Here is a 15,345-nt window from a genome sequence, read left to right as displayed (position 1 = left end):
GGAACTTATGGAGTTTGTGGCTGGATATGTGGTGGATGACATGTTGCCTATCTCCAGGACTGACTCTCCATCTTACAGATAGATCCTTGGGGAAAAGACTGGTCACAGGCAACAGAAGACCCTCAGGTAAAATAATCATTTGCAAGCTATCTAGCCTTAGCTGCACTTACTGATGGCAACCTTGACATTCACACGGAGGCGCACATGCAAAATCGGAATTTTGAGGAGAAAGGGTGCAATTAGCCATTTTCTGGCATGTAATCAGGAAAGTAATATCCCAAGTAGTGTAACAAATTATTGTTGGCAGGGAAATGTATCGCGATTCACAAGTAAAAAAGCAATAAACTACATTTTCTGAGTAAACCTAAGACTGTGGAGGACAAGCCTTGACTAGGACAGAAACATCCTCTGAATTCCTCTGGTGGAGCAGAGGATCGGGGGAAGGGGGGGTGATACAGGTATTTAGACTGTATCTGTGTGTGCTGGTGTTCCCGCTTCTCTCTGCGTGCTTGTTTGGGTATGGCATCTACAGAGCATGATGTAGGCTGGCACAGAGCAATCTGCAACCAGCCACGTTTAGATGTATCCCATCAGGCTTAAAGCTTTCTGTACAGTAGAGCTCTGAATCTCTGCCTGAGCTCGATTGGGTCCAATCCAACCCGCCAGGTTTGGGCCAGAGTGGGCTGTAATTCCTCATGATTGTCTGGCCTGAACTGGGTCAGGTTCTCTCTCTCTTTTTTTAACCAAAACTGGCAGCACTTATACATAAATGGCAGGAGATTAATGGACTGAATAAACAGGGAAAGAGAGAGGAAGAGGGTGGACTGTGACTGGCAAGGCAATTTAGATGGTAGGATTACCTTCTGCCTCCCGAGGAGTGGGAGTGATGCGTGTAACATGCAGCAAAGAGAGGTGATCATCATCTGTGTGCTATACCGTGATGAGACGTAGTGTGAGGAAACTTAACAGGACTTAGGTTGTAGTGTATGTTTTAATATAAAAAATACAATATGATATATATGTTTTTTCACGTAAGAATTCAGGTTTTTAATCAGGCTCGGGCCTAAAACTGCTACAGTTTGATTTTCAGTCATTGCCATTCTTACATGCTTTGTTACCCAGTCTCCAATCAGAACAGTGCCTGGCTTATCAGATGTGAAGTTAGAAACATAGACTTTTGGTTTCATGCGAGACACAAACACCATTCTCCTGGGTCAGAGTCCTGTGTTTGTTTGATCCATCCATCACTACGACCTTCTCCGTATGCAGACTTTGTTGCTCTTTATACTACATCATCTGACTTCCTCCTTTGCTCCCATCATGATTACTACAGCCACTAGAGGTCACTGCCTATGCTCCCGATGGCAACTGACAATCGTCATTTGATGGGCTGATTATAGCCTTCTGAACCTAACAGTAGGTGTATCCGTCCCCTTCACTATGAGGCTGATAGCGACTGATAACAGCCATTTAATAGACTGTACCTAAATGGTACAGAGCTATCATTTTTTTCCTAAATCTTTACTGAAAGAATCACATCACAAACAGTCAAAAGTGTCTTGGATATGAGGTGTGTAAAGCCGACTACAGGAGTTTTAAGACAATTTATTCTCCCCTCACAACAATTGGAGGAGAAATCTGGTCTGGGATCTTGATCTGTACCAGACTATCTGGTAATGTGAGAAGTTAACGATCCAGTCTGGAGCCTCCTGGACTGCTTGTATGCTCAATGGGGTCACTTCAATAATTCCAAACATGTTTGACATTTAGGAGTTAAAATCTGGATGGTTACAGTTATGATTACGTCAGTAGCCCTTGAGGCTAATGTTAGCTAGAATACTACTGTTGACAGATATTAAAACTGACAGTTATAATCTCACCTCCAGTTCTCACTGAGGAATAGACAACCCATGTTGACTATCTCTCCCCAACCATTCATTTAGCCTTCTGCTTTTGTTTCTCTCAATGAAAAGCACTGTTAACATTACAGCAAGTTGTCACACTATGTCAGTCTCATAGACTTATAAAGAGAACTGAATACAGCGTTGGAGGCAAAGCCCAATTTATTTCTATTAAAGCTGGCGCATGAAGCCAAAAAAGTTCGATTTCCGCATCATTCATTTGTTTATTCAGTCATCCATTTTTCGTAACCGCTTAATCTGTTTGGGTTTGCGGGGATGCTGGAGCCTATCCCAGCTGACATCGGGTGAGAGGCAGGGTACACCCTGGACAGGTAGGCGGGGACAGAGACAGACAGCCATTCACACTCACATTCACACCTACGGGAAATTTGGAGTCACCAATTAACCTGCATGTCTATGGATTGTGGGAGGAACCCGGAGTACCTGGAGAAAACCCACGCTGACATGGGGAGAACATGCAAGCTCAGCACAGAAGGGCTCCCCCACCCTGGGTTCAAACCAGGAGCCCTCTTACTGTGAGATGAGAGCCACTGCACTACATTGTCGCCCTGTTCCAAATGTATCCATTGATTTTCAAATGTCAAATGGATGTTGTAGGTCCACGGACTGACAATTATGTGAAACTGGCTTCTCAGCTCAGCGCTCTTCCCTTGGGGCTTAGCTGTTCCTGCTCACCCATGAGATCACGTGAAGTGGTGTATTCATACTCCCTCTGGCACGATAATCTTAATAATATCCTGTAGTGTGTGATGCCCCATTATTTTCAAATCTTGTAACGGACACATGTTTGAGATGAGAGAGACCATCTCTGTTTCATAAGTTTCTCCTTATGTATGTGATGCAACCCGATTTCAAAATCAGTTAGGATTTTAAAATCCCTCTTTAATAAAAACATTACATGCAAAATGGCCAGTTTGGTCAGTTACTGTCACATTTTGACCACATTGAGATTTTCTGTCCCCAAAAGACATTCAGCTGTAAATCCAGATGTAAGCTTTTTCAAAATGTCTCGTTAAAAAGCCTGTGGTGACTTCACGGATGCTAAACACTGTGCAACTGTATCCACTGCTGTAATCAAAACAGTGGTTATTGGCATGTTGTTTTACAACATGCCAGTCTACTCCCTACCATTGTTGATGACTTAGCTGCCTATTTCTTACAAAGAACTTGTGAGGTGCAATAAAAGCTCAATCAGCAGCTCAAGACTAACCAGACTAAGGTGTAAATAAGCACAAACTTACTGTGCAACACAGAATAAATAGAGAAAATCCACTTACAAATAAAAACTGGATAATGCCTGGGATGATGCACTTAGTCTATTAAGCATTTCGACTTCCCACCCACATTATTGGATTTTGTAGATCACTGCAATTATAATTGACACAACAGCAACCACAACTGCTCCTAAAACTGCACTATACTCAACCCTTATTCGTTGTCTGCCACCTGTAGATGCAGACAGGTAGTATTCTTCACTGTGCACCTATATTTAAATAAGCTGCTTATGTGTTACAAGTACTGTTTAAGTTGTTGATGACTGCACTTTCCTTGGCACTTTCCTTGGCATGTTTGATGCACTATTGCTGCTCTGATTGTGGAGAGTATCTATTGCCAACAATAAGGCTTCTGTGCAATCAAACAATTAAGTCACACCGCGTAGAGTTATATATGGAAAATGTACTACATATGTGTGTGTGGAGAAATAAAAGCATTGTGGTTCCGGCCCTTAGCTGACCACTCAAGATAAGTTAAGATGGCATTATCAGAAATTACAGATGCACTTCCACCATCTCTCAGAAGGGTCAAAACACTTATTGCGGCTTTCTGCCCCTGCCATTATTATTTGCGTTGCACTTAATGCACTGTTGAGCTACTAGAGTAATAATCCTCTGATCATGCAGAGCCAGTGGTGTTGATGCAGACGACTCCTGAGAGCAAGTGGGGCTGAATGTTTTTCTTTGCTGGTGCCTAACCACTAAATGAGTTACAGATGAATTATCCTGCCCTTCCACCACACAGGCCTTTCAACTGCAAAAATGAGTTTGCCCATTTCCACTGCAGTATCCGCAGTCCATTTACTAACTGCGAATCACAGTCATTAGCAACATACAAAGGAAATGCGGTGGAATAAACAAAAGTCTTCCATCATCAGTCAAGAGGAATCATGTTGGTTGATCCGTGTGTCTTTATGTCCGCCACGCACCTCAGGCTACAGACTTGTTTCCACAGAACATGACATGGTTATCAACATGAAAAAACAGTGTTCCTCTATGTAAATACTTGTTAAAACCTACAAGATTGTTGACAAGTACGTCTGTGGTTCCAGAATAAACAGTTGAAGTGGAACAGGTCAGACAAGTTAATACAAGGAAATGAGGCCAAAGTACGAGCTGATGCATAATGAAAAGAGGGAGTCTGTCTGTCAACTCAATCGATCCTGTGTGGACAAAATGCCAGATGAAGTATGTTCAGAATGGAAACAGGTCTGTAGATATTTGCAAAATGATCAGTAAGAGTGCGACTAAGGTGAATTCAGGCAGGTGTTTAAATGGAATAGGATCAGTCATGTCCAGAGCAACCAAACACAGTGGTGAATGCATTCGGATCCTTTGTAAATAAAACTACTAATCCCACGCTGTGAAAATACCCCACTACAAGTATAAGTCCTGCATTCAAAACCAACAAGTATGTCAGCAAAAAGTGTCAAAAGTAGTCATTGTGCAGTAAAATGCTCCTTGTCAGTGTTTTACCATTATATATATATATTTAGGATGTTTTTACTGTTGCATTAATGTGTATGTTGCATTTTACTAAATGTTTGAGGTTGTACTCATTATAACTCCTTTATATACTGCTGGCGTGGTTTAATCTACAGCAATGCATCTGATTCTTTAAGATTATCATATGTTTGTAGCATGGCTGTCCCGTGAGAATTTCTAAAACTTCAACTTTTCATGGTATCAGAAAACCAACCCTATGTTCAGCTTTGTAACAATGCATTTTCCAGCTAGACCAAGAGGGTTTTTCAAGAGTTTATCTAGCCACACAAGTCAGACAAAACACAAAAAGGAGCACTTAATCCTTCAGTTTATTGCAAACATTCGAAATCACCAAATTTGGAGATACATTGTTTTGGTTGGACAAGAAGGGAAAAACAAAAATGTCATCTCTAAGCTGTCAGATAAATGCAGTGGAGTAACAAGTACAACATTTGCCTCTTAGATTAGGCAGAAATACTCAAGTTAAGTACAAGTACTTTGCATTTGTGCTAAAGTACAGTACTCTACAACAAGAGCACAACTTTCAGTGTTAATGCACCTCTTTTTTTATCCTCTGTTCTTTTTACTGTAAGTGTGTGGCTGCATGGTCTATGATGTCATTGTGCTCGATGCTGTTTGTGCTGCAGAGTAGAAGAGACAGACCAGTCCTACTTTGAAAAGTTTCCCACCAGCTGAGGTTGTGAGGAAGCAGCCACCTGCTTCAGTGCCCTCCCTCTACTGCTCCGACATCTGGCAGACGAGGCAGAGAGGCGAAAGAGACACACACTACTCATCAGCCCCGACAGAAGATCAACAGACTGGCTGCACTGCGCTGACACCAGACAGAAATACAGCGGTAAGTAAGGGAAACTTGCTAGAGAAAGATTTGATTAGACTGAAAGTTTTACTTTTGTTTGTTTTTTATGTTTAATTCATGTTTTCATTATTGTTGAGGGGAGTTGACTTATAGATGTAGCTGTAATGGAACATGTTGCATCCTGTGTTGAGCACATTATCAGTTTGTATAGACAATCTTTTATGGTGCAAGCTTCACATATCTCTCTAAATCAAAAGGCAAACAAAGGTGACAATGCAAATAGCCATTCAGCATGACTGAATTAAATGAATGGATCTATGCTTTCATATCATTCATTTATTACTCACGACGCAAACTGTGCATCAGAGCTACTCAGATCATTTACAGTAAAGCACATAACACTCTAATTCTCTGAATGCATTTTACATTATTGATGACAGTGAGAAAAACGTTTCAATAAATTGCCTTTGTATTTTCAATTGAGGATGCCAGTTAATGTAACAAGTATGCAAGTTATTAAATCATTTATCACCTGAGGCACAGATATATAGACGGCAAAAGAAACATCAGTATGCTGCAGTCTCCTTCAGTACAGAAAAATCTATCAGAATGTCATCAGTCTAGGGGATTTTCAGTGTGTCAGGTTCAACTCTGAATTCTCAAAAAGAAAAAACAAAAGAGTAATTGAGGCTTTTATTACCCAGAAAAAAACAGAACCTTTTTTACGTAACAGGATGACTGTCTAAAAAGTTTATCAACTTCCTGAGTTTCCTCCAGAGTCTGCACAGCAGCAGAATATAGAATCAATCTCTGAAACGATCTGCCACACTCTGCAGGTCTCTTTTGCTTTTTCTTGCACGACGGCATGTTTTTGTTTCTCTCATTCACATGCTCTCTTTTGCACACACCATCATATCATCTTTCTCTGTGTCTTTGCAGCTGCAGGTGTGGCAACAAATGGAGCCAAATCTAACAGACAGCGTAGAGAGCAACTCTACCATCTGTCAATCCATTGATGACTTCCGTAATCAGGTTTACTCCACATCCTACTCCCTCATCACTGTGTTGGGCCTGGTAGGGAACGGCTTTGCCCTGTTGGTGCTGATCAGAACGCACCGCCAGAGCTCACCTTTTCATGTCTACATGCTGAACCTGGCTGTGTCTGACCTGCTGTGTGTCATGACCCTGCCGCTGAGAGTTTACTACTATGTCAACAAAGGTGAATGGAAGCTGGGGGATTTCCTGTGTCGCATCAGTTCCTACGCCCTCTATGTAAACCTCTACTGCAGTATCTACTTCATGGCCGCCATGTCCGTCACACGGTTCTTGGCCATTGTGTTCCCTGTGCAGAACATGCGGCTGATGACAGAGAATCGTGCCCGTCTGGTGTGTGTGGGTGTCTGGGTGTTAATCTGTCTCTCATCCTCACCCTTCCTGATGGGTGGCCAGGATTTTGATGACAAAACAAATAAAACCAAGTGCTTTGAGCCCCCAGACGAAAAAAAAGATATGCAGAAACTAGTTGTGCTGAACTATTTGTCTCTAGTGATGGGCTTTTCCCTGCCTTTCCTGGTTATCCTGATCTGCTACGCAGGCATAGTCCGCGCCCTGCTGTCCCGCACCAATGCTGCCCGACGCCAGCGGGACACAGGCACCAAAGCCATCCGAATGATTGTCATTGTCCTGCTGACCTTCCTAATCAGCTTCATGCCATACCATGTGCAGCGAACCATCCACCTGAACTTCCTGTCTCGGCATGACACCACCTGCTCAGAGCGGATTGCTATGCAGAAGTCTGTTGTGGTAACACTGTGCCTGGCTGCTGCCAATTCATGCTTTGATCCACTGCTTTATTTTTTCTCTGGAGAGGGTTTCCGCAGTCGCTTGACCTCCTTGCGCCAGTCAATGAGGGCCAGCACTGTGCACCATGTAGCCAGGATAAAGCCTGTTACAGACTCAGAGCCTGGGGAAAACCACCAGCTGAAGGCCAGTTAGTTCACAGCAGGCAGGAGGGTCATCAAACAAGCAGCTTAGGATATCTTTTAAGAGCTCAGAATGGCATGTGCAGGGAAGGAGTTGAGAGAAAGATTAGAGGAGGATGAAAGGCAAAAATAGAATACAATATTCATAATTATATTTAATTACCTGGTATCAAAAATCGTGTTTATGTTATCTTAGAACGAGCCATTTACACCTGCATAGGGGGCTCAAGAGAGCCTTTTGTGATTTTACATTGAAGTGGCAGCTCAAAGGCCACCGTAGGTTCTCCTACACACTTGGAAAGGGAGAGATAACCGAAGGTATTCAGTTGGTTGCAATCTGCAACCTCACCGCTAGATGCCACTGACTCATACACACTGGCCCTTTAAGTTACAAATCTCAGGAGAATGTTTTCCATTTAAATCGATATATATTATCCTAAAGGATGCATAGTGTTCAATATTTAAATGATTCTGCATTATATTATGGCAGCAACCAGTGGCCTGTTGTGTCCCAAAAGTTACTTAAACTGTGGAATTACAAATATAAATATGCAGTATATCAGTGTATGAATGTATGTCTTGTTTGAATCGATGTCTTTTTATTGAACCTGCATATGAATGTTTATGAAGAAGGGCTACACTCTGCTGTCTACTGTAGACTTTTGCTTTTCTAAACTATTCTTCTTCTCCTTATTTTTCTATCACTGTTTTTTTTTTTATAAGTATTTTGTTAATTAAACTTGTTGTGCTTGTTGTGCAAAAAACTTTTACTCAATTTGGATTCACATTTGTCGATTTTGAGCTGTTGATTTTTAACATTTGTGTACATCTTTTTTGTTAAATTATGATGATGGTAAATTAATAGTTTTGTATGCTGTGCACTTTGCAAAAATATGCTTCAGTGCTGTCATGCTAAGAGTTAGATGAGAAGATGGATACCATCCTCACAACAGACTGTAAACAAGGGGAGACAGCATGCCTGGCTCTGTCCAAACGTAACAAAACCTGCCTACAAGCACTTGAAAAGCTCTGAATAGCACATTGTACACAATTTGTTTAAGCCATACAATTTATGATTTGTTTCCCCCTGTTTACAGTCTTTGATATGCTGCTGTATTCCTGTTGTATGCAAACTACATTTCATATTATGTATGGTAACTGCATCGATAAATCATCCAGTGCATGTCAGTTCAGACTATTTCAAACTGAAAATACTCAACTGAAAGTAAAAGTCCTGCATTTAAAAACTTACTGAAGTAAAATTATATAAGTAGCAAAATGTACTTTAAGTATGAAAAGTAAAAGTATTCAGTGTGCAGTAAAATGTTCCCTGTCAGTGTTTTACTATGATATATGATATTTTTGGATGAATATTCCTGCTGCATGCATGTGTATGTTTACGGTTGTGCTCATTTTAACTCCTTAATATTCTGCTTGTTAGATTAATCTACAGCGATGCATCATATTCTATGTTTGTTGTGTGGCTGCCCTGTGACAACTTTGAATCTCTAAAAAGCCAGCTTTTCATGGTGTCAGAAAAACAGCCATTTTCAGCTTTGTGACGGGGCATTTCATCCAGCTGATCTAAGAGGGTTTTATTATTTAACAAGAGTTTATTTAGCTTAAGAAGAACACATAAAGGAGCACTTCATCCTGCAGTTTATTATAAATTTTCAAAATCACCAAATTTGGAGATACTTGGTTTTCACTGGACAGGAAGGAGTACGAAAAAAATGTTATCTGTAAGATGTCAGACAAATGTGGAGAAAGGAGTACAATATTTTTCATCTGAGATGCAGTGAAGAAGAAGTATAAAGTTGCAATACTCAAGTTAATTACAAAAACCTCTTGAATTTGTACTTAAATACAGTACTTGATGAAATGTTCTTATATTCCACAACTAATAACTATGATGGCAAGTTTACTGTGACTGCATAAAGAGTTACAACCTCTGTCCACTGGGTGTCGCACCTGCACACTTAATGTTGTGGCCCTCCTCTCAATGATTCAACACTTCAAGACTGCTTTTCTACGATTTATCTGTGTCACTGAAATGAGAAATCAATGCACTGCAGTACTGCAAGAAGAGTTGTGTTGTACCGTTACAAATTGAATTTGTGCTTAATGTATAAGTCATAAACTGTATGATATATAAACTTAGTAACTGAAGCTATATAACATTTAAAAACAACCCATGATGAGCAAGATGCTCTACAGACCAGAGCAGGGAACTTAAGTCACACAAATGATAGTAATAATAATGATTAATAAAAAGAATAGATGATAATAAAAAAACAACAAAAAAACAAGACACTGACATAAACATCAATGCACACAGCACATCAGAGGGATTCAAATGCTAGTGAGTAAAATTATGTTTGAGCCTGGATTTTAAAAAGTCAGTGGAGGGGGTGGATCTTATAGGGAGTGGGGATGCTGGTCCACAGTCTGGGTGCTGCTACAGCAAAGGTGTAGTCACCCCCTAAGTTTAGGTTACAGGACAGCCAGAAGCCCCAATTAAGCCAACCTGAGAGAACTGGAAGGAACCTGTTTAGGGCTTTATAGACAAACAGAAGAACTTTAAAATCAGTGCTGTGCTGTACCAGCAGCCGGAAGAGGAAGGCCAGAACGCCTTTACACACCAAGTCCCTATATTTTAACCAAAACTTTTGCATGTTCTAAAATAAATACAACCTCATGTTGTGTGAATAATATTTACAGGCTGACTACGAAACTTTTTATCCGTTATTAAAGTTTTCCTGTTTTCTCGCATGCATCAAAAGAGTTTTTTGTTCAAAAAGCAGTGAAGAAAATATGATGCAAACTGCAGGAAACATAGATCCACATCCAGAGAGAGGAAATGGACAGGAGTGGACAGCAGGCCAGCAAGAAAAAGAAATGGAAATAGATGGAAGCAATGTCCGCCTTAGAATCTTCCACAACAAAGAGCCTAACCATAAACATAACACAGCAAAGGTGGTGCTTACAGCAGAGTTCAATTTAATAGCTGCACAGTATCATTTTATAACTCACACAGCTGTTTTGCCAAATGAAAGATGAAGGCAGAGAGTGGAAAAATCTAGGGAGGTAACTCCAGTAAAGAGAAGCAGGGGAGCAAGTGTGTCTTTCCATTTTGTCTGGTATTGTTAATTTTCACAATGAATAGAACAATATAACGCTTCTGACTCAGTGTGCAAGATTTCAGTATGTACAGATTTTTATCAAATTGAAAAGAAGCATAGAAAAAATTTGGACTTTGTGCACAAAGGCCTTAAGGTCCCTATTCCAGGTACCTGTCAGAAGCTGGGCTGCTGTGTTCTTGATCAGTCACAGGTGGGACAGGGCTGACTGACTATAATCCCAATATAAAGGTAGTTGCAAAGGTCCAAGCATGAGGCTAAAGGTGTAGATGACTTTCTCGAAATTTTTAAATAAGCAATACGGCTTAATTTTGGCAATAGTACGAAGCTGTAAAAAGCTGGCTTTAACTACCGCAAGATGGATGCAGGGGGACAACTTCAGACTTGCTTTCATACAGCTGCAGGAAGTTCTGTGCTATCTAAGTCTTGATGTCCTCAAGGCAGTTCACAAGACTGATTAGATTTGATTGGTTGGTTTTAGGGGGAGATAAAGCTGTCATCAGCATAACAGTGGAAGGAAATGTCCTACTTTTGAATGATTTGGCCGAGGGGAGGCATGCACATATAGAACTGAATGGGACCTAGGACAGAACCTTGTGGAACACCCCAGGGAGAGAGGCAAAATTGCCTATGTTGAAAGAGAAGCTCCTATATTTGAGGTGAGATGTGAACCAATTTAAGTATGGCCAGCAACACCAACCCCCTGCTAGGAGCGGTTGATGTCGTAGTCCACTGTATTGATCGCCGTGCTGAGGTTAAGAGAAATCAGGATGGCACAGTCTTTGCAGTCAATGGAGAGAACTTTCAACACGGCAGACTCTGTGCTATGGTAAACCCTGAAACCTGAAAGAAGTCTTTCCAAGATGTTATGTTCGTAGGGCAATACTTGTCAGCACGTGTCCTGTAAATCTACAACATTCAGGTTTAAATTTAGCTTCCCAGTTAATTAGAGACACAAAACAACGCTGAAAGCCCAGACTCCTGAGGCCGACCCTGATGATCAGAACATAGAAGGCCACTGTATTACCACTTCATAAACAGATAATATCAGGCACATGATCGGCTCCCCCCTCCATTTGCACAAAAAGAGGTTTGTTTCAGTCTGTAAAGCAGAGCCATCTTAGAGATGGGACTCAGCAGTGTTTGTGTACCTCACGGCGGAGATACTACACCATACAGGAAGAAAGGAAAGTCCCTGCTGGATTCCAACTCATTTGTTTCTAAAGAGGTTATGGATAACATTGCACTCCATTGCATCGCAGGAAATCACTGATATCATATTATTTGGGTCATCTGTGCTCCAGGTTTACTGCTCCGAAAGTGATCTGGCCTTAGCACTGATTAAGGTCAACAATAAAACTTTTTTTGCCCTTAGGGGCAGCGGTCTCAGTTTTGATGTATGTGTTAATGCCCACCATATGACCACAGAAACAGAAGCGTTCTCTGAGAGAGCTGCTCTTACTGTAGGTATTCAGCCTTTCTGTCATGTTTTTGAACCCACACTGCAGCCAATATACTTTGGAAAGAAGACTGAAGTCTTTTTTTGTATCAAACCTGTATGAATAGACTTTTTGGCAACCTGTGAGCAGCAAGTTACAAACGACACAATATTATCACCTTATAAAGCAAATTGATATACTGAACACATTCACAACCAGCTGCTTTTTTACACATCCAGCTGACACAGGTCTCCATCAACACCTGACAGTAATGTCACTGATGAACAATGTAATCATTAGCTTGTGCCTATACTGTGTCTGTCTGCTGTTTGATGCTGGGCAGGGTGTGTAAAATTCATTTTTTGGACCCTTTTTCACAGAAAACAGCCACCTGCTGCGGCTGAAAGCATGAACCAGAATGAACCAAAACATTTAAGTTCCTGACCATAAAACCAAAACAAAGAATTGAGAGGTGCTAAGAAAAAAAAGCTCTGTAGAGCTGGGGGAACAGCTGAGTCAGGTTTTAATTCTTTGTTGGTTGCCTCATCATGAGTGACCCCATTCACATTATACCTCATCCATTGTTACTAAAAAATATTGATTAAAGTTGCTTGAAACATGAACGCTATTTATGTCTTTTAATCTCATATACTTCAGTAGATACTTGCCAATAGAAAGAATTTCCTCACAAAAGAAAACAGGGGAGACAGGAGAAATTCGCAGAAAATTGTCAATTTCTTCATGCTTGTCACAGTTCATGGCTTGGTCTGCAGTTAAGCTCTACTACAAACCTGACATTCGATGCAAGCAGACTTGATTCGCCACAGTCTGAAACCCCCACCTTATCAATGAGTGATAGAGGAAAGCAGCCAGCAAACCAGACTCCCCAGTCAGGCCTGAAACTATGTTGGTATGTGGACACAGTATAAATCTAAACATGTTTGTACAACAGCAGAGAAAACAGAATTCCTGAAGAGATCTTTTGTCTGGTCCATTTAGTATCCTTATTACAATCACAATAGTTTGATTTGTAGGGCAGTTTTCAAGCAAGGGAACACAAAGTGCTTTACATAAGCCTGTTTTACACTGCCTATACAGGGTGGGAATGTCACGCCATTTTTCCTCCTTGCTGTTCTGTATAAACGGAACATGGGGGCAGAGTTGTCTTACCCATAAGCCAGCAGCGGAGGTAGTAACAGCATTGAATCGATGTCTGTGTAAAAGTGAGAGCTGGCAGGATGGGACCGGTGTGATGTTTTGACAACGTGGTGGGAGATTTAAAAGGCAGCTAGAAGCAGTTAGTACCTAACTCAAAGACGAAGGACAGTGACTGAAAATGTATGCAAATTTGGGAGATAGTGAGGTCTGGAAGCTCCTAACCCTCTGAGCAGAGGATCAGCTTCCACATAACCGGGACAGTAAATGATTGATTAAAAAAGCAAAGCTGGTATAATGAAGGGTTGTCTATGTGGTTCTGTCGTGGTATTTCTGTGCAACAGGGGATATAGACAGCACAGGGTGACCATATTTTGATTTCCAAAAAAGAGGACACTCGCCCCAGCCATGAGATAGCCTACTTAAATGATACTCGCAGTTTACTCAGAGATGCCTTATAATTTTAATATATTTAAAGTTTATATGTATGGATAGAAAATTCAGTTATATTACAAAATAATATCTCTGAAAGACAGAAATTTAGATAGGCTTCTCAGAGGTTACTCAACTTATTTTTATTATGCCTAAAATAATAATCTTTTTACAAGTTTCAATTGTACAAAAATAAATATAAATGTAAAATAAATGTAAAATCTCTGGAATGAAATAATGATAGAAATAATGTCTCTTCCGTATTAGAAAAATCAACTTGTAAAATAATAGCTATCTTTTCAAGTCTTACTGGACAAATAAATAAATAAATATATGAAATAATGTTCTAAATAATACCTCTTCTGTATTAGAAAATCCAACTTTGAGCTCCCCGGCACCTTTATTAGACACAGAATCATATGTGCCAGCTTTGCACACGACCGGGTTGGGACGGTTAGTTGGGAATTTTTTCTGCAGTTCATCTGTGAAGCTGCACTTGCGATTCGGCATCTTGGAATGCTTAGAATAATGCTGTGCCGCTGGTGTCTGCTGCTTCCTCGTTGTGAGTGTTGGAGATCCACCGATAAGGCAGCCTCTCTGGGATTACGTACACACACACAAGGAAAACCAGACACTATCATCAATTTATAAACACCCCCCGGACGCCCCGGACAGGATGTGAAAAGTGGACATGTCCGGGCAAAAGAGGATGTTTGGTCAGCCTAAGACAGCATAAAAAATAATCATAAAAGGTAACCTCAAGAACAGCAAAATCCAAGCACACAGTTTTAAAACTGTTTAAAAGGATTTTGGTTAGATAGTACTTTATTAGATAGTACTTTATTAATCCCTTGGGAGGATTCCCTCAGGGAAATTGAGGACAAGTAAATCATCCAAAAGGGAGAACAAGTGAAACTATTAAAATAAACTCAGTATCAGGGGGATGCACCACATAGCCACATTGTGTAAACAAATAAGAGCAGCTATCAGATGAAAAGGCAAATCTGTAAAAATGTGTCTTCAGACAGGATTTAAAAGCATAAACAGTGCCCGGTCGAGGTTGAGGTGTTAAGGTGCCAGTACAGCAAATTCTCGATCACCCTTTGACCCTAACCTGGACTCTGGAACAGCTAGCAGGCCAAACTCGGCAGATCTGAGAGGTCCTTTTTGGACAGTAAGAAGCACTGGAGGCAAACAAGGTGTTAGAATACTCCAGGTGTGAGGATATAAAAGCATGAATATTTTTTTCTGTATTGCCAAAAGATAACATTGTTCTGATCTAGGAAATACTCCTAAGTTGGTAGAAAAATTATTGTACCATTTTTTTGTGTTATGTCCGAAGCTTAGGTCACTATCAGAGATAACTCCCAGATTTTAGTGCCCTTAATAGTAGGGAAAAGGAAACCAAGCAGTAGCTAGACTTGATAAATGAGATACTTAGGACCAATGATAGGCGCCACTGCTTTGTCAGACTGCAACTGCAAAAAGTTTTGTGACATCCAGTTTCTCACATCAGCAGTGCAGCAGTTTAACAGAGAGATATAACTGTGTATTGTCTGCATAACAGTGAAATTGTGAGCAAATTGTGATTTGTGATATTGGGCTTTATAAATAAAATTGATTGATTGATTGAATTGAAAAGAGATGTTATGGTAATAAATGATATGACCTAAGGGTAGCATACACAAAGAAAACAGAA

General features: G+C 40.6%; 1 protein-coding gene across 2 annotated transcripts; it reads left to right on the top strand.

Annotated features, from left to right (window-relative positions):
• On the top strand, positions 1-10,129 carry cysltr1 (cysteinyl leukotriene receptor 1). Of its 2 annotated transcripts, none has more exons than XM_078169211.1 (3): positions 1-126; positions 5,329-5,537; positions 6,438-10,129. In XM_078169211.1, exon 3 carries the CDS (start codon positions 6,456-6,458, stop codon positions 7,491-7,493), a length of 1,038 nt encoding a protein of 345 aa, XP_078025337.1. In that variant the 5' UTR covers positions 1-126; positions 5,329-5,537; positions 6,438-6,455; the 3' UTR covers positions 7,494-10,129. The 2 variants fall into 2 exon arrangements, with proteins under 2 accessions (XP_078025337.1, XP_033488768.1); XM_033632877.2 differs by having other exon boundaries at positions 15-126; positions 5,334-5,537.
• The last annotated feature ends 5,216 nt before the right edge of the window (positions 10,130-15,345 follow it).

Source organism: Epinephelus lanceolatus, chromosome 7 (genome assembly GCF_041903045.1).
Source record: "Epinephelus lanceolatus isolate andai-2023 chromosome 7, ASM4190304v1, whole genome shotgun sequence".
Lineage (NCBI taxonomy): Eukaryota > Metazoa > Chordata > Actinopteri > Perciformes > Serranidae > Epinephelus > Epinephelus lanceolatus.
The sequence above is the reverse complement of the archived record's forward strand: the minus strand, read 5'-3'. Positions and strand labels throughout refer to the sequence as shown.